General features: G+C 48.5%; 2 protein-coding genes across 2 annotated transcripts; one reads left to right on the top strand and one right to left on the bottom strand.

Moving 5' to 3' along the window:
- The first annotated feature begins 234 nt into the window (after nucleotides 1–234).
- Nucleotides 235–4943, top strand: snx21 (sorting nexin family member 21). The gene is made up of 6 exons (XM_030119003.1): nucleotides 235–429; nucleotides 1697–2011; nucleotides 2323–2504; nucleotides 2596–2737; nucleotides 2816–2981; nucleotides 3059–4943. Exons 2-6 carry the CDS (start codon nucleotides 1714–1716, stop codon nucleotides 3519–3521), a joined length of 1251 nt encoding a protein of 416 aa, XP_029974863.1. The 5' UTR covers nucleotides 235–429; nucleotides 1697–1713; the 3' UTR covers nucleotides 3522–4943.
- A 4651-nt stretch (nucleotides 4944–9594) lies between these two features.
- Nucleotides 9595–16464, bottom strand: LOC115408651 (uncharacterized). Its single transcript, XM_030119501.1, has 6 exons — nucleotides 16335–16464; nucleotides 13021–13247; nucleotides 11433–11619; nucleotides 11240–11335; nucleotides 10634–11141; nucleotides 9595–10540 (listed from the first exon to the last, which is right to left on the bottom strand). Exons 1-6 carry the CDS (start codon nucleotides 16359–16361, stop codon nucleotides 9624–9626), a joined length of 1962 nt encoding a protein of 653 aa, XP_029975361.1. The 5' UTR covers nucleotides 16362–16464; the 3' UTR covers nucleotides 9595–9623.
- Between the last annotated feature and the right edge of the window lie 1634 nt (nucleotides 16465–18098).

Raw genomic sequence — 18098 nt, 5'->3', positions numbered from 1 at the left:
TTAGTAGCTCATCACAGAAATGATGAATATGAAATATGAATGAAATAAAGTTTGTCTGCACAGCAAAATCCAGTAACCTGCCCGGTCCAATATGGCGGCGCTGTTGACGTACCATTCGGCAGACAGTATGGCGTCCCTGTGTGTTTCCCCATGACGGACCCATGTCTCCCTCTGCTGGTCCGAACCGAGAACTGCGTTCGAGCTGCGCATTGAACCGGACCTCCGGAGCTCCTCCTGCTCCTCCCGGCCCGCCTCCTCCTGCTCCTCCTGCCGGGGAACAGTTTGAGGAGTCGGGTTCCGGAGCTCCGCGGTGAGAGTGCTTCACTTGTCCGTGGAGGCACGGAGCAGCCCCGGAGAGCCGGACGGACTCTACTCTCCGCGGGCAGACATGGACTGAGGGGGCCGGGCGGAGTCCGGCTGGAGCCCAGGGTGAGTGTCCCGGACCCCGGGGGGAGTTGGAGTGGGAGTTCGGGGCAGGCGGCTAGCGCTCGGTGCTAGTTAGCTGCTAGCGCCGTTAAATAGGTTGACTTTGCCTTACCCGGCAAGTCGTTAGGAGGCTAATCGGAACCGATTTAGTCCCGGTTGACATAAAGTTAAGGTGAGTTGTTTGACGTGATAATATCATTTTAGCTGACTGTCAACTCTGTGAACATCAACAACAAACATCCCTGAGTTTCCCTGAAGAACTGAATTTTATACCTTTAGCTAATTACTGATATTTAGTTTTGTCTGTTTCTCTTCTTGACTCGTTAAATCGGTTATTTGTGGTCTGCTTTTCAGTTTTATTTCCTTTATGTTGAGTTTATACCACTTTTTAGTTTTAGTGATCTTTTTTTTATATTAAAGCATCAATAATTACATTTTAATTACATTGTAATTACATTGGAGTAGCTCATTTAGTGTGTGTGTGTGTGTGTGTGTGTGTGTGTGTGTGTGTGAGAGAGAGAGAGAGAGAGAGAGAGTGTGTATTAGTAAGATCATGTGTGTGTGATGATGATGATCATGGAAGTGTGTGTGTATGATGGTAATTAAGGATAGTGTGTGTGTGTATGAAAATGTGTGTGTGTTGGGTGTGTGTGTGTGTGTGTGTGTGTTTGATGATGATGGTTATGGTAGTTTGTATGTTTGTTTTGTTTTTTTGTTGGTGTTTTTGTCTGAGATAAAGAGTGTGTGGTTGATGGTGATGTTCGTTAAAATCCTGTGCGTGTCTGTGTGTGTGTGTCATATTGTATGTAAGTGTGTATGATGATGGTTATGATACTGTGTGTGTGTATGCTTGTGTGTTCCCTCTCTACATTATGAATGAGTGACACATTTTCCAGTGGGAGGAGCCGGAGGCGCTGTAACTGGAGAAGCTCCTCCTCCTCCTGCTGCTCCCGGCGCGGTGGTGCAGTGTGTCTGCTCTGCTCTGTCCTCACTGACCTGAATCCCAGTTTATACGTGGATTCAAACTGAAGCTATGCTGACCCGCCAGCAACTAAATACTGAAGTGTGCAGTATTCATTGTGGATTACTTCAGGGCTGTCGGGAAGATTTGATTTATTAATGTTTGATTCCTCAGGAGGAATTCACATCATGTCCATGTGGCTCATAGACATGTACTGTAGCAGTCATAGGAAGACTTGTGTGTGCGTGCGCATATTTCCAGATGTTCAGATTAAATATCCTCCCCTGTGACTCCTCCCCCCTCCCGTAGCCCCTCCCCCATGCGTCATGGCGTCTCGGCTGCTGGACCGACTCAGACGCTCGCTGTTCAGAGACGGTCAGGGGGCGGGACCCGAGGAGCAGGAGGAGCAGCCGGAGGAGGAGCGGGCGCCGCCCAGGGAGGAGCGCTGGGAGGCGGAGCTGGAGGAGGAGGAGGAGTGTGTGAGCGAGCGGCTCGGAGGAACGCTGTGCTTCGACGCTGCAGGAGGTGGAGGAGCGGAGGATGGAGCTGAGGGCGAAGACTCGGGGCCGGACAGCGACTCTGACTTCTTGGGAGAGTCGATGGAGGACGGCTTGAGCAGCACTGGTGAGACTCCCCTCTGTAATCTGATACTCGTCTGTAATCTGATACTAGTCTGTAATCAGACACCACTCTGTAATCTGACACTCGTCTGTAATCTCATACTAGTTTGTAATGTGACACAAATCTGTAATGTGAGTAACTCTGGTGGAGAGACAGTAGACTGTAATCCTGTTGACTCTATTCTATAATCTGATATTAGTCTAATCTGACTCTGGTCTGTAATATACCTACCTGTCAGAACAGGCCCCGCCTTCATTATTAAAGGGAATAAATGGTTTCCTGTCTCCTCCTACCCCTCTCGCCTGCCTGTGCAGACATGAGTCCCGTCAGCCCCTCGCCATCTTCCCTGCTGACTCGACAGATCCAGGAGAGCTGGCGGAGCCTGCGTGGATCCGGAGGGGTTAGCCCCGCCCCCTCTGCTCGGCGCCAGGTGGACTTCTTGCTGTTTGAGGTGACGGACGCCAACGTGGTGCAGGACGGATCCTCCAAATATGTGGTGGGCTGCTTCGGATGTGTCTGAGATCACTTTCTGTCAGGACGATGAAAACACACCGTGTGTTTGAACTGACCGCTCTGTGTTTCTGTAGCTGTACACCGTCCACGTCATCCAGTCCGGCGGCAGCGATAAGACTCCAGCCGTAATCACTCGCCGTTACTCGGACTTCCAGCGGCTCCACGCCACGCTGCGCCGTCACCATGGAGACCAGATGGAGCGCGTCTGCTTCCCACGTGAGTAGAGGGGCGGTGGCGAGCTGCGGCGCCCAGGAAATCCCAGACAGCACCAACGCCGTGTTTTAACGCTTGCAGGAAAAAAGCTCCGCAAGAACTTCACGGCTGAGACCATCGCCAAGCGCAGTCGGGCTTTCGAGCAGTACCTGTCACACCTGTGTGCGTTGCCCGACCTGCGGGGGGCGCTGTGCGTACGCCACTTCTTCTACCTGAGCGACTTGCAGACGGCGCAGCTGCTCATCAGGTACGCAGGTGCAGACGCTCCCATGTCCTACAATGGGCAGAGCACCTGAATGCCTCCTGACCATATTCTTCCCACAGGGTGGGAAGTTACCAGGATGCTTTGGGGCCGCTGCTCAACGCCAAGAGGCTGCAGCACAAGCTGGGCTGGGCCTGTTGCCATGACAACCAGTCCCAGGCCGCCCCCACCTCCAACTCCTCATCGCATTGGTTCTTCACGCTGGTGGGGCTGTCGTTCTGCTTCCAGGAGGCAGAGCAGCTGGAGGAGGCCCGGGATCACTGTGACCACGCCCTCCACGTCCTCACGCCCGCGCTCGCTCACACCGGCGGCGAGGATAGGCCCCTCCCATCGGACGGGAGGCCACACCCACTTCTGCTGCCGCTGCTGCAGACGGTGGTCCGGCTGTCGTGGCAGACCGGGCAGGACAAGCGGCAATGGGAGGAGCTTCTGCACCAGCTGGAGGAGCAGGGGGCGGGGCTAGACAATCACCCAACCGTCAAAGAGTTTCTGGTCAAACATAATCTGCAGGAGGGCGACGACTGAAACCACCACGACGCAACGCAGACAATCAGGCTAGCAAACTTGATACAAGCACCACGGATCTAATTCCGTATCTGTGTTACAAAATTTCAAAACATGGTGAGAAAAAGTTATTTTCAAGAAGAGGAAAGATATATTTTGAATTAAAAGGGAAATGAACTTGTAAATGTGGACTTTTCTCCATTAATCTTGGAGAACATATTACCGTTTCTGAGTCTTACGACACGCCTTTCATGTACGACGCAGTTCCCGGTTCTCGGCACATCTGTGTGTAGTGTGTATGACTTATCTGAGCGTACCAAGTTAACTCAAGTCTGCTGCACTTCGTAAACCGCAAGCGTCAAACATCAGGTCAGTAGTGCTAATCAGGAGTAGATGAGGGACTCAAACAAACGTGAATGAGAGGAACCAGAAAGAATGTATTCAGTAGTTTGTATTTATGCTAGCAGAAGTGGCGGGGCTATTAATGTCTACTGCATGCGGCCACTAGGGGGCGATCTGAGATCTTTAGGCACCTTCTCTGCTTTTAATGTGTCTTTTTTATATATAAAAAAAGTTTTTTTTTTACAAAAGGAAATAAGAATAAAGAAAGTTGGGGCTGAACTGTGGTACTGTAGTGAGAAGGTTCTGGGTTCACATCTGTGTGGAGTTTGCTTGTTTGACCCACGCTTGTTTGGGTTCACTCTGGTTTCCTCTGTTGGTCCAAAAACATCCGCGTGAGGGCGACCCCCGAAGGCCCCATTTCCACGACAGGGTTTAAAGAAAAACATTGTTTCTGCATTTTCGTTTCAGGAAAGTTTGATTTTGACACAGCAGTGTTCTCAAAATGATTTCCGTTTACATGGAAATGCTGGAAACGACGTAGTAGCATGTCAGGCCACTAGAGGGTGCTGTTTTTTTGTTTTTTGTTTTTTTTGGAATGAAATCTCTCAAAAAATTTGCACAGAAAACAGACTGTGGCCAGAAGAATTGCTGAAGATTTTTTACTATGGCTGCTGTGTGCGTGCGCAATGGCAGCATGTCTGCCGTCTCCACGGAAACAGAGCGTTTTCAAAAATTAGCGTTTTCCTCCATTTCCATGGAGACAACGTTAGAGTGTTGTGAAAAAACTGCATTGTCTCCTGTTTTCATGGAGACACAATTGGAGTGTTTGTTCAGAAAGTTGCATTTTCTCTTGAAATTGTTGCAGTGTAAACAGGCCCTAAACTGCCTATAGATGCGAATGTGAGAGTGTGTGTGTGTGGTTTGTGTCTTTCTGTTTGCCCTGTGATGGACGGGCGGCCTGTGTGGAGTGTGTCCTGCTTTCACACACAGTCAGCTGGGATCGATGAGCTGGTAAAGAAGGATGGAAAAAAAATGTGTTAAATAATGTGTTTATATCAGGAATGTATGTGACAGCATAACACAATAAAATCTGTGATGAAAGTGTGTGTGTGTGTGTGTGTGTGTGTGTGTGTGTGTGTGTGTGTGTGATGTAACATTGTGAGCAGCAGGGGGCGTCGCCCTTCGCCTCGTGATAATGGGGTTGTGAAGGATGCTGTCCTTTATGTAGCGTCACCGTGGTGACTGAAGGGGGGGGGCAGGAGCTGAGACATCAGCTGCCGTGGAAACGTCGGTTACCCCGGCAACGGTCACGGAGCAGGACCGAGTGGTGGGAGGTGTCAATCACGGTCGTCATGGTAACCCCATCACAGCGGCAGCTGTCAGAGTTTGAGTCATAACGTCCAGAACGAGAGTGACAGTGAGCACAGCGTCCACGGCGCTGCAGTGGTTGGCTCTGTCACCTCACTGTAATGCTACTGGCGTTTGATTCCCTTTCACGAGGCGTTGCTAAAGGCCTCAGAGACGCCGACGGTTTGGAGCGGTCCAGATTCACCCATATTCATCTGGACCTGATTCTTTAGATGTCACATTTGTTTGGACATTCTGCTTCTGATCCGATTGAGATGAAGAGCTGCGGAGTTGGACCCGCATCACCAAGACCCATAACTGTAGGAGCCGGTGACAGGAAGTGAGGTCACACCAAACAGGAAGTCGAGGGACAAAGTGTAAGATTCAATCTAACAGGCGAAAAGGAAGTAGAGATGCAAGAGACTGGAGGCGGTGACACCAAACAGGAAGTGGACACAGAGCTGTGGGTTTTCATTACGTTTTTACTGGATTTCTTCGGGTGATTCAGACTAAACACATGTACAACTTCATGTACATTTGTCAGGTTACAGCATTAACACGCGCACACACACATGATCGGAGCGGTGACACGGCTCTTTTACCCAACTCCAAGTCACACACACCTGAGGATAGCTGTTGTTTCAAGGTGTGTATGTGTGTGTATGTATGTGTTTCTGTTGTCTGAAGTCGGTTAAACATTGTGTCTGATTTAATCCACAATGACTCGTTTGGTTCCTTCAGTGCGAAACCCACAGACTGATTCTGTAAATAACCTGTTTGAGAGACACGTTAAGTTTCAGATCTCAAAAGTGTTAAATCCACGTAGTTCGACATTTCTAACTTGTTAAATATTGGTTTACAATCAACTTGTACTATTGATTATTTCTATCAGTCAAACCAAATGTCAATGTATGAAGTCTTGTTGTCATGGGCCTGGTGTTTAGTTTAGTTTAGTTTATTTCATATTGTTGTAAAAATAAAAACAAATCAGGTCAAACAATACAGAATAAATTTTTCAGTTGCTTGAGAGCAGAAGGAAGAATAAATGCATCTGATGTGCCCCTGTATCATACAGCGATATTCTTCAAACATAAAAAGAAACAATACATTTCACTGAACAAACAGCAAACAACAACAGAAATAAAGTCTGAGCGGCCAGCAGCTGCTCTCACCCTTAACAGGTTTTGATTAGTATTACAGTGATTCTTTGTATTTCAATAATAACCTGGATTGTATTAGTTTTTTGAATGTGATGTGTCAGTTATGATCTTTTGATTGTTCCATAACTGGACCGCTTGTACTGAAATGCAGCGTTCTGTCATTTTGGTTCTAACTGCTAGCTTTGTGAAGATTTCTCTTACTTTTAGCTTACATCTTGGTAAACTTCTACAACTGTTTTCAGCATGTATCAACAACTTTACATGTGTGGACTGACTACTACAGGTTAAAGACAGTTAACTGTTTGGACAAATCCCTGATTCTGCAGATCAGCTAACTGGAGCAGCTCAACAGAAAAGAAAAGCTTGAGGTTGTCAGAACTGTCAGTTTTTATACAGATGACACAACATTTTAAAGCTGCAATGTCCCTCACGTCAAAGATGATGCAACATTTTTCACACGTGAGATATATTTAGTGTATGGAAAGTATTCAAAATGTGAAGCAGAACTGCAAGCTGGTGTAGTGGTTATCGCTCTGGCGTCACAGCGAGACAGCCATGGGTTTGAAACTGGGCTTTCTGAAGATGAATAAAAATATGGAGGTTGTAAAGTTGTCAGATCTGAGAATTTTAAGACAAAAACTTAACATTTCTCACAAAATCTGCAGATTTGCCTGAAGTTTTCTCAAATGAAGAACAACATGAAGAAATCTGACAGATCCACAGAACGATTCCTCACCCGGACAGATGGTTTCGCGCTCACATCACCCACTGTCTGAATTAACAAGCAACAGTTAATGAGCTGCGTTCACAAGCCGTCTGCAACACTGTAGTGTGTGACGGGCAGGAGATCAAATATATCAAAACTACTGTGTTTAGAAAAATCATTTACAACACGCGACCACACTGATATACACATCTGGAGATTGTCAACAAAGTTACAGTTTCTCTTTGGCTAATCACGACATACACACACACACACACACACTCCAGTCTGGCCAACCTGAAATCGCTCATCAGGGTTTTTTTCTCTCCAAACGTTAAGAAAATAAACATTTCTCTTGTAACAAAGTGCATCGAACACTTTAATCACGTGACTCCTCATCCTGATTGGATGTCAACTGTCTGTGCAGAGTGGCACGGCGCCCTCCTGTGGTCATGCGATCATGTGATACAGCGCCACCCTGTGGCCGGTGGAGGCCGCCGACTGTTCCGGTGTGAATCACCATATCGCATCATCACAGTGTGTTGCCACACATCGGGAGCTGAAATGAGCGAGCATCTGTAAACAGATTTGCTTTGTCCTCGACAGCTGCATGCTAGCTTAGCTTAGCATCAAGCCTGGAAACAGCTGGAAACTGTTAGTGGAGCAAGTCGCGCTCAGAAACCTCTTTTACCAGTCCCTTAGATGTAGGACATACAGGGAAAACCACTAAGACATTGTCTTCAGTGAGATTAGACAGAAACGAGAATGAAATAAAGACTCAGAATAAAAGCCGGATTTTAAGATCTGGGGCCAAAGTTCAATTCCCGAGTCACATCCATGGGGAAAAGAAGAGTCTTTTGAACCGGAGCGACTGTTTTATTCAGAATCTAAAAAACATGATTTCCTGAACTTAAACCAGGTGTTACCACGGCAACCAGCCCTCAGTGTACTATTTTTCAGAGTGACACCAGCATCACCTATTTAATGTTACAGTCAACAATGTTTGTATATTTCGTTGATGAAGGCCTAGAAAGTGACCCAGGTGGTAGATCCTGTCCGTCCATACTGATAAAACAGACGTCAGTGGAGTCAGATTGACTACATCTTAATTTAAATTCTGATGTTGTAAGCGACCCTTGTTAACAGTTTCAAGATGATTGCATTCTGTATGTTAAGCTCTTCTAACCTGACTCTAATGAATGGAAATGGTTCATGCACTGGGAGGCCCCGCCTCCTGTGGTGCAGAGGATTGTGGAGACTGGTACTGGCAACCTGTAGACATCTTGATCAAAAAGACCAAAGCAAACCTATGTTCCCTCTCTGTGCAGTCAGTCTGTTTTCAGCTGATTTTTTTTTTTTTTAAGTTTTTTTTTTTTCTAGTTTTTGGTTAAAAAAGTTTCAGCTGATTTGGTTTTGTTCATGTGAAAATAAACCTGAAATTTGAAAATAACCCATATATAGTTACAGCATCTTTGGGGGGCGATGGGGCCGGGGGGGGGTTACTGATGAAACCTTCAGACCTACAGTCAGAGGAATCTCATCCCGTGTCTTCAGCTGGATTCATAAGATCCTGCAGGAGGATGTGGGTCTGAAGCCTCCGGCTCAGAGTCAGCAGGATCCACAGCACCCTGTTGCCTTGCGGCACTTTTCAGTTGTACTGTTCTTGTTTTGGACTCAGACCATCTGATTGGAGGAGGACTATTCCCTCCTGCTCCCTTGACTTGTTCTCCAACCCAAACTGTCTGTGACATCCTCAGTTTGGTTGGACTGGTTCTGGGCTGGACCCAGAGTGGAGATCGAGTCTGCCGGTGAAGCTGAGTATAGTAACAGGATGGAAGCAGTCCTATATTAATATCCAGAGACATTTAGTAGTGAGGTTAGGGTACTGAAGTCGTAGTGAACCAGCCAGAGCACTGCAGGTACATCACACTGAAGTGTTGTTCTGGAGCTCAGATGGTGGTGCAGTGGAGCTATATAGTACAGTGGACATGCCTTGTGATGCAGTCGTACAGCTTTGCAATGTTGCAGTGGCGCAGCACTGCGGTGCTCAGATGATGGTAGAGAGAAGCTATAGTGGAGTGGTTTTATAGTTCTGCAGTGGAAAGGTACATGCAATCAGTGCACTGGTGTAGTGGTGCTGTGCTAAGATGAAAGTATAGTGAAGGATTTCAGTGGATCTGCCATGCATTGGCATGGAGCAGTGGTTCTATGATTGTGTGTTGATGCAGTGCAACTATAGTGGATAAGGTTTGACAGGGCATTGGATTGTTACAGTCGTGCGCTGCAGCAATGGTACAGCCATGCAGTGGGGCAGTGGTGTGATGCTCAGATGCTGGTCCAGTGGAACATTGCAGTGATGCATTGGAACAATCATACGGCGATGCATTGATATCGTTGTTCAGTGGTGCAGTACTAAAATATTGGTGCAGTGGAGTGTTGCAGCAGTTTTTTCGAGTAGTGGTTCTGCCATGCAGTGGTACATTGGTGCAGTGGGCCAACAGTGCAGTGAAGTTGAGAATTGTGGTGATGGTGTGTAGAAACGATGTATGCAGTCATGCAATGGTGCGGTGCTCAGACGGTGGTGACAGACAGCAGCGGACTTGGACACAGCTGCCCGTCACTCTCCACCCGTGTGCCATGGGTCAGCAGCTCCTCCACTGTGGTCCAGTCATCCAGCAGCTTACTGTTCCTCAGCCGGTTCTGCTTCAGGTGGCTCAGCTCCAGCACCGTCTGAGAGGACAGTGCTCCCTGCCCCATCCCACCTGCCTCCTCCCCACCACTCCTCCTCTCACGTTGTTGCCGTGACAGCGCCAGGTGGCGCCTCCTCTCTGTGCGGCTGCAGTATCGCCCACCCCACCGGCCATCGTCCCCCTCCTCCTCCCCTCGCATGCCTCCCTCTCCTCGCACCTCCTCATCTGTCGTGACTTCACTGCGCTCCCTGGCCAATCTGTACGCTCTGGCTCTGAGCAGCTGGTTCCTGACTGATTTCTGATTGGACGGCCTGGAGCGAGGCGAGGGTGGCGAGCACTGGCTCCGTTGTGGAGCTCCCAGAGTGCTGTAGAAAGGAGTTCCAGGACCTCCTTTTGGTTTGCTGCTTCGACTCCCCAGTGTCTGAATACCTCGCCAGTCAGATGCCCCGCTGGACGCGGAGCCTGGACTCCTGGAGAGTGAGTCCTCCTCCCGGCTGCGGGAGGGGCTCTGCTGATTGGTCAGACTGGTCCGGTCGATGCTCAAGTGGGAGGTGGAGTGACAGTTGCTGGGATAACTGGCCCTGCTGCGTGGCCCCATGGTGTTGCCAATGGGGCCCTGTTGGCTGCCAGGAAGCGGTGCACTTGGATCCGTCATGTTGGGGTGACTCGCTCGACGGCGCCGCTGCCCTTCGCTCAGGTCTGTTATTGTTCGACTACGTCCCGGAGCATCGATAGTCCCACCTCCTCCCTGCTGCTCCAACCACAGTGCCCGCCGCTGGCATGGTTCAGTACGACAACCTGCAAACAAGGACAGGAAGTCAAATCCTGACATTGTAACTGTACCAACATGGTTTGTGTTGGTTGTGGATGGTGACGTGCTTATGTACTGACCGATGGAGGGCGATGGTGGTGAGCGGTGGCGAGGAAGCGTGGGGCTTCTCTCAGCTCTGTGGAAGTGCACTGTGGTGGTAGTGCTGTTACCCACGGTGCACCGGGATGCCTGAGGCCCTCCGCTGTGGGTCACAGGTGTCGTCTCAGGGATGGACTCCAGATCCCAGCGTCCTCTCTGCTCTCCGGGCGAGTGGCCTGAGCGGAGATGGTGGGACTGCCGGTGTGCATGGCCAACATGAATCTTGTGCAGGCGGCGGTGCTCGCCAGTGCTGACACTGTGGAAACCCGAGTCGCTGGGCTCCGAGGAGATCAGTGACTCTGAAGAGGATGAGGAACCCTGCGAGGAGGCAGTGTGGCCCGGCAGGGAAGACATGGCATCTGTCTCAGCTTCAGAGAACGGCATCCGGTGATGTGGGCTATCAGGGCCGCAGCCCAGGCCACTATCCAGCTCACTGAGAGGAAGGTAACCGAGAGGAGGGTCAGGCCTCCAGGGAGAGCGATAATCCGGCTGAGGAGAGTCAAAAAATCGAAGGTAAATCAGACCTGACCGGAATAACTACAGCAGTCAAGAAAGTTTGGGACAATGAGTGAAAAGAGAACATTTACTTGTCGGGGGAAGTTCTTCTGTTCGATCTCCTCTGCACTGTAGCAGCCAACCAGACAGTTCTCTGAGTTGGGCTGGTACGGCATCATGTCTGCCCCCTGCAGGACCAACAGAACTGCATCAGGGTTTCTCAAGACTATAAAGTCGCTCAGATAATCACTGAGTCTCAGTGAAGTAAACTTCAAAGTGACTCACCTGGTAGTCCAGCCTGTCCAGGTGATCCAAACTGTAGGAGACACTGGGCAGGTAGCTGTTAGCTGGGTGCTGCTCACTGGATGGTCGGGGGAGGTAGCCATTGGGTGGGTAGACATCAGATGGCATCATGCTGCGAGTGCTGGCAGGGTACATTTCAGGAGACACAGTCATGTGACTGTAGTACGGCCTGCGAGGGGGACAAGATCACGCAATGTCTGTTAGCATGATTTGAACACATGATGTCTTGCATCATTCGTAGACAATATGAGTTTAAATCTATTCCATTCACTTCACATATTTCACATACTCCACCTGATATGGAGGGGTAATGGATACAGGCGTATAAAGGATTGGTCATCATGAGGAATGTCATGTCACCCGCTAATAAAACAAATGAACTGGCAGCACTCGTAAGAAAATACCTCGTTTACAGGGAATGCAGCATGCTTTGCTTCACGGAGACGTGGCTACAGGAGAATATACTGAACAGTGTTTCTCGCTGACCTTCGTCTCAGCCTTTGTCTTTGTCAACACTAAGTGGTGTAAGTCTGGTCTTGTGTTTGTACAAAGTCCTGGTGATTATTGCTGCTTTTGCCACTCGAATTCTCACACACCATCACAGATGTTTTGTACATTCCACAATCAGCTGTTGAAGCCAGCATGAGTGAAGTGAACCAATCGATAATCGATGAAGTCAGTCAGCGCACGAGTGCTCTTATCTTGAACCGCTCGGACTTTAATCATGTTTGTTCGATCGTGACTGCTTTCACACAATACATGGACTGTGCAGTGAGAAGGAATAAAATCCTGGATCTTCTGCATGCCAACATGAAGTATGGATACAGTTCTTCTCCACCACAATCAGTCGCTCAGACCACAACTTCATAGACCTTTACACCACCTACAGGCCAACGGAGGAAATGCATTCAATCAATACGAGGACTATAATTGATTTGTCCAATGACAAACAGGAGGCACAGGGGAGTTTTTATAAATGACTTTAGTGATGACACTGGGGGTGTTTCTTGTTGCATAACAGAAAACAATGTCAACCAAAAATGTCGGTTGCTTCTCAAGCAACAAACCATGGATCAATCAGAACATTAAAGGCTGTTTTAAAAAGAAGAAGACATTCACTGCCAAGTAGAAGAAACTCAGGGCTTTTCGGTAGGAGTTGAAAACTATGAGAAGCAGATTAAGAAGCTGAAGGCGAAGACATGCGATGATGAGAATGACAGGCCACGAGAAAGTGATACCAGGAGACAAAGTCAGTCTAGAGTTTGCTAATGTTTGATAAAACAATTTTAAACTCTGACTGTGGATCTGGCTTCCCTGCTTCCATCAATACATCCATCCATACCGCTGGTGTCTCATCTGTTGCCCTCTCTCAGTAGAGGCTCGCCCCCTCACCCACCACCGCCACCAGCCTCAGCTGACCGTCCCTTCAAACCCACAACCTTCCACCTCCCCATTACCCCAAAGAGGACTTCACCCCATTCCATCCACTCTACTGACCCCACCAACCAAATCCACTCCACCTACTCCATCCACTTCACCATTTGAGCCTCCTCCCTCCAGCTCCACCCACCCTGCGCTGTATCCGTCCCCTTGTCCGCTCTCCCCCTCCATCAGCCCCATGGCTCTCAGGGCCTCCCAGTGTCTCTCCGTTGGGACGTTGCATTCGATGGCACAGCGCGAATGCCGCCTCCTGTGGCCCCGCCCCCTCTTCTGATCCACCTGCACGGTGATTGGCTGGCCGTACTCGTCCACATAGCGCACCTCCTCCCGACGACGGCGACGAGCCTGTTCGTGATTCTGGAGAGAGGAAACAACACACATCTGTCACATCGACACAGAACTGTCCCCTTCAGACGAGGGTCTGCGTTTGGTGCCTCGTCCTGTTGCTGCACACTGGTGGAGGTCTGCTAGCTTTTTGTGGTAAAGCTAATGCTAACTCCTCTAGCTTCTAGGCTCCTGTGAAAATCTGTGAATTTTGTGCGTCCTGTGAAAGTGCTCTGCAGTCAGCCTGAGTACAGCAGCTCCGTCTGTGGCGGACTAACAGAATGGAGAACATTTCATGACTTCCTGTCGTTCTGCTGTCAGGATTGTCTGACTTTAAGAGTCACCATCCTGACACCGGCCAGCAGCGGGGCCCACGGGGCCCGCGGGGCCGCTGGCAGGTCGCAGCTGACCTCGCCGCTGCAGGGCCGCGAGGACGAAGCCGGCTTCAACGCTACAGCGTCATGTAGGTCAGGATGATGGAGGCCCCGAGTCTTTACAGTGTAAGAGCGCCGTCATGGCCCACACACACATACACACACACACACACACACACAGACACACACACAGAGTGATGTAGCCTGCAGAAGTGTGTCACACTCCGCTGCACTGTGACAGTAATGCAGGCTGAAGTCTCTGAGTTTCTCCCTCATCCTCTGAAACGTTGCACACAGTTACATTTAGTGAAATTCCATTACATATAGTTACATTCATTTCCGCTCAGTAGGCGGAAAACAGCAACAGCAGTTTGAGAAGTTGTGTCTGTGACTGAAACTCAGAAATGAGACTGACTTTACAGCTTGATACCGACTCTGCAGAAAGCTCCAAGTTCACCTTCTCATATCCAGTCTCACGATTCTCTCATTCACACATTTATTTGATGAATCTCTCAACTGTTTTTAAATTCTCTCATTATTGTCTCAGGACAAGGATGTGAAGGTCATGATTTTTCCCATGATTCTTTCACCATAATCTCAAGATACTTCTGTGATTTTCACATTTCTGCCACTATTCTCTCATTATTATTTGATGATTCACTCATGATTTTCTCAAGCTGGGTTTAGTGCTTCTCAGAAAGCTTTTTTATGATCAGTTCATTTTCTCTTTGAGCCTCTCACGATTCTCAATATTCTCATGATTTCTTTCTGATTTTCTTATGATACTTACATGATTCTCTCACCATTCTCACTTGATTAGATCGTCACCTTTCTCTAAAGATTCTTCTGCCATTCTCTGATGATTCTCTCCTGATTTTCACTGTTGTTGTGATTCTTTCAGGATTGCTTTTATAATTCTGTCATGATTCTCACATGACCTCTCAAAACTTTATCATTATCATCCAGTGATTTGACCGTGTTCTCTCATCCTTCCCTCCTGATTCTGCCATTACTTCTTCACTATTCTTCTTGATTTATTTTATGATATCTCATGAATCAGTCATGACTCCCTCTGTATTCCCACACTTTGCGATCCTTTTAAGATTCCCTCATGATTCTTACACTAATCTCTCACAATTCTCAACAGTCTCTTATGATGGTTGTTACTCTCTCATGATTGATAAACAGATTTTCTGATGGTTCTCTCATTCATCTGTGATCCTCTCATCTTTCTCTTAAGATTGTTATATTATTACCTCCTCATTCTTCTATGCTCATGCCTTGATTCTTTCACACTTCTGTTATTGTTTGATGACTAACATGATTTTCACTTCTTCTCTCAAGATTTTGATGAGTATTCCACGATTCTCTCGCGATTGTTTTAGCGTTCACTCATGATTTCACGTTTTTCTCATGATTCTCACCTGATTTTCGCAGAATTCTGCATTTTCTCGATCATGAATTTCCCATCACCCTCTCATGACTCTCACGGCTCTCTTCTGATTCACCCACGATTCTCTGACTCTCATGGTTCCCACGTTAGGACATTAGAAGTGTTAAAAGTGGAAACATTTTTTCATCCTACACCCTCAAAGCCTTCTCCTCTTCATCCTCACAGCCTGCACCTTTTCATCAACACAGCGTTCATCATCCCAGCCTCCACCCTCGGGCTGTGTTGATGGAGGCTGTTAGTTTTGGCACAGTTTGTGCCTGTGAAGGCCTCACTGAGCTGCACCATGATTATTCTGCATGAGGCATTCAGGAGCACTCTCACTGTGAAAGCACGCACGCACGCACACACACACACACACACACACACACACACACACACACCAGCTGAAGTTTCAGTTCATTTCAAACATTACAAGATTACATTAATAAATATTTGAGGTGTCATATTCTTTAATGCAGAAATCAACTTCTCTGAAATATTGATGAACTAGAATTGTTTGCATGTTTATAGTTTATCTCTGCTGTTTTGTTGCTGCCACGTCTTCTCATCATGAACTCTGAAGACAATTAATTTATATCATCTGCTAACATCCAGACTATAGAGCATCTTCCTCCACTAACATGCAGATTGTAGAGCATCTTCCTCTGACCCACACAGTGTTGACAGTTCAGCTAATGTGCAACAACAGTAGAATACAGTCATGTGACCATTATGAACACAGGACATTAAACAAAACTTTTACCAGGTAACTACTACTATTACTTTTGATCAGTAGTAACTAATATACTTTCACCACTACTTTTACAAGAATTGACACAATGCTGTGTGAGATTAATGGCTGTGTTTACAGATATAAATTAAGTGAGGCTGTTGTTTCTCTTTCTGCCCCCTCATCCTCAACACACACACACACGCGCGCACGCTCACGCACACACACGCACACACACACACACACACACACACACACACACAGCCCAGATAGCACCAGTGAACCCGAACAATGCTGATGACTGAAGGCTAAAGGCTACTGTGTGTGTGTGTGTGTGTGTGTGTGTGTGTGTGCGTTCGTGTGTGTACATGTCTACTGTGATCTAACAGAGAGAGAGAGAGCAGGTCATCTCAGCAAACGTCACATCTCATTTACTCACCCTGTCCTTCTTCTCTCCCGCCATCCTCTCACTCTCTCATCCAACATCTCACCCTTCAACACCCCCCACCCCCCCCCCACCCCCCACCCCTCACCTCCTCCCCCTCGTCCCTCAACCCTGCCGACACACCTGAAGGAACACTCACCTTAGTCCGAGTGAGACGACAACCCATCGTGCCTGCTTCCAGCTGAAGTGTGAGTGACGGGGAGGCAGGGATGGGGGGATGGATGGAGAGGTGAGGAGGAGGAGGAGGAGGAGGAGGAGGAGGAGGAGGAGAGCAGATGGAGCGAAGCTGCAGAGGAGAAGGAGGAGAGCGAAGGAGTGATAGCGAGAGAGCGAGAGTTTGGCGATCCTCGCACGCCCACCAGCTCACATCTCCAAACTCCGCTGACCGACGATCCTGGGCTCCATCAGCTGTCCTCCCAGGGAACTCCGGCTCCCATCATGCACCTGGCGCCGCGGTGTAAACAGCAGCAGCGGTCGGTGAGCAGCAGGTCCATGAAACCTCAGGAAGCAGACAGCGAATCAGAGCGCAGTGTGCAGCGAGGCAGAGGAGCCAGAGAAGCACTGATGAAGAGAGGAAGAGAGGGAGGTGAAGGGGTGAGGAGCAGTGTCTCTCTCTCTCTCTCTCTCTCTCTCTCTCTCTCTCTCTCTCTCTCTCTCTCTCTCTCTGTCTCTCTCTCTCTGTCTCTCTCTCTCTCTCTCTCTCTCTCTCTCTCTCCATCACTGCTTCCAGCAGCCAATCAGAGAGCCCGTAGTCTGGAGGAATGGAGGAACGGACTCTGATTCACTGTACGGAGCATCAATCAGAGCATCCATTCAAGATTTTCTTCCCCTTCGTGTCCGTCTCTCCTCCTCACATCGTCTCCTCTCCTCTGGCTGTTTGTGTGTGTGTGAGTGTGTGTGCCAGTGTACACAGTGTACAGTCTTACAGCTCACAGCTCTAATACGAAGCGCCCTCTGGTGACTGTGGGAGCTCGTTTCAGACCCAGCTGAGGTTCAGGTCCTTTGCTGTTTGTGTTTCCTGCCTTGTCCTCTGCGATGGCGCCATCCGTAACATCCTGAACCTGCATGAATGTCCATAGTTATGCAGATGATACACTGATGTATTTATTTCTAAAATCAGATTACACAGATCAACTAGTCAAATTAGAACCTTGTCTTAAAAACAGTAAAGCCTGGAAAAATTATGTAAACACCGAGTAGTCACACCGGGGGGTATTACTTTGACCTCGAACCTGTACTGTGAAGAACCTGGAAGTTACTGCTGAGCAGGACGTCTCCTTCAACTCCCGCATTAAGCAAGTCTGCAGCCTGCAGAACGGCTTTCTTGCTGCTGTACTGTCTCTAAAATTCACTGAGAGTGATGCTGAGTAATTAACCCATACATTTGTCACTTCCACAACTGGGAGTCTGTGGTGTGACTCTGCTGCTCCCATCATGTCTGCAGCGAGTCGATTCATGACAATCTGCATGTTGCTTTTTGGGCACTGCCTCCGATCTATCCTTCTATCCTTCTATCCATATATGATATGGGCTGGTGAAAGCAGGCAGCTGTTGGCCAGCAGGACTACGTCCAGGCAGCTGGATCTTCAGTCAAACTCTCAGGTGTCATGAGGCCACGTCGATGAAACACCAATCAAAGCTGAGGTGCCATTCTGACGACCTGCTGTGGCCTCCTGACTCTTGCTATGTATGCATCCATATTCAGCCCAGGCTCTGGGGGGAGGGATGACCTACTAAGTGTGGAGCCATTAGTACTTAGAGATGAGCGAGTGATGCTGCTGGCCAACAGATGGTGAGGGCCAGGGTACCATCACCTGCTTCAGGGATGGGCACTGGTGGTCCTTATGGACTGCAGACAGATCGGAACAAGTTCAACGTTTACTGTAGCTCTTCTTCATCAGCA

This window comes from Salarias fasciatus, chromosome 20 (genome assembly GCF_902148845.1).
Source record: "Salarias fasciatus chromosome 20, fSalaFa1.1, whole genome shotgun sequence".
In the NCBI taxonomy this organism is placed as follows: domain Eukaryota; kingdom Metazoa; phylum Chordata; class Actinopteri; order Blenniiformes; family Blenniidae; genus Salarias; species Salarias fasciatus.
This window is presented reverse-complemented; position numbering and strand designations above follow the sequence as displayed.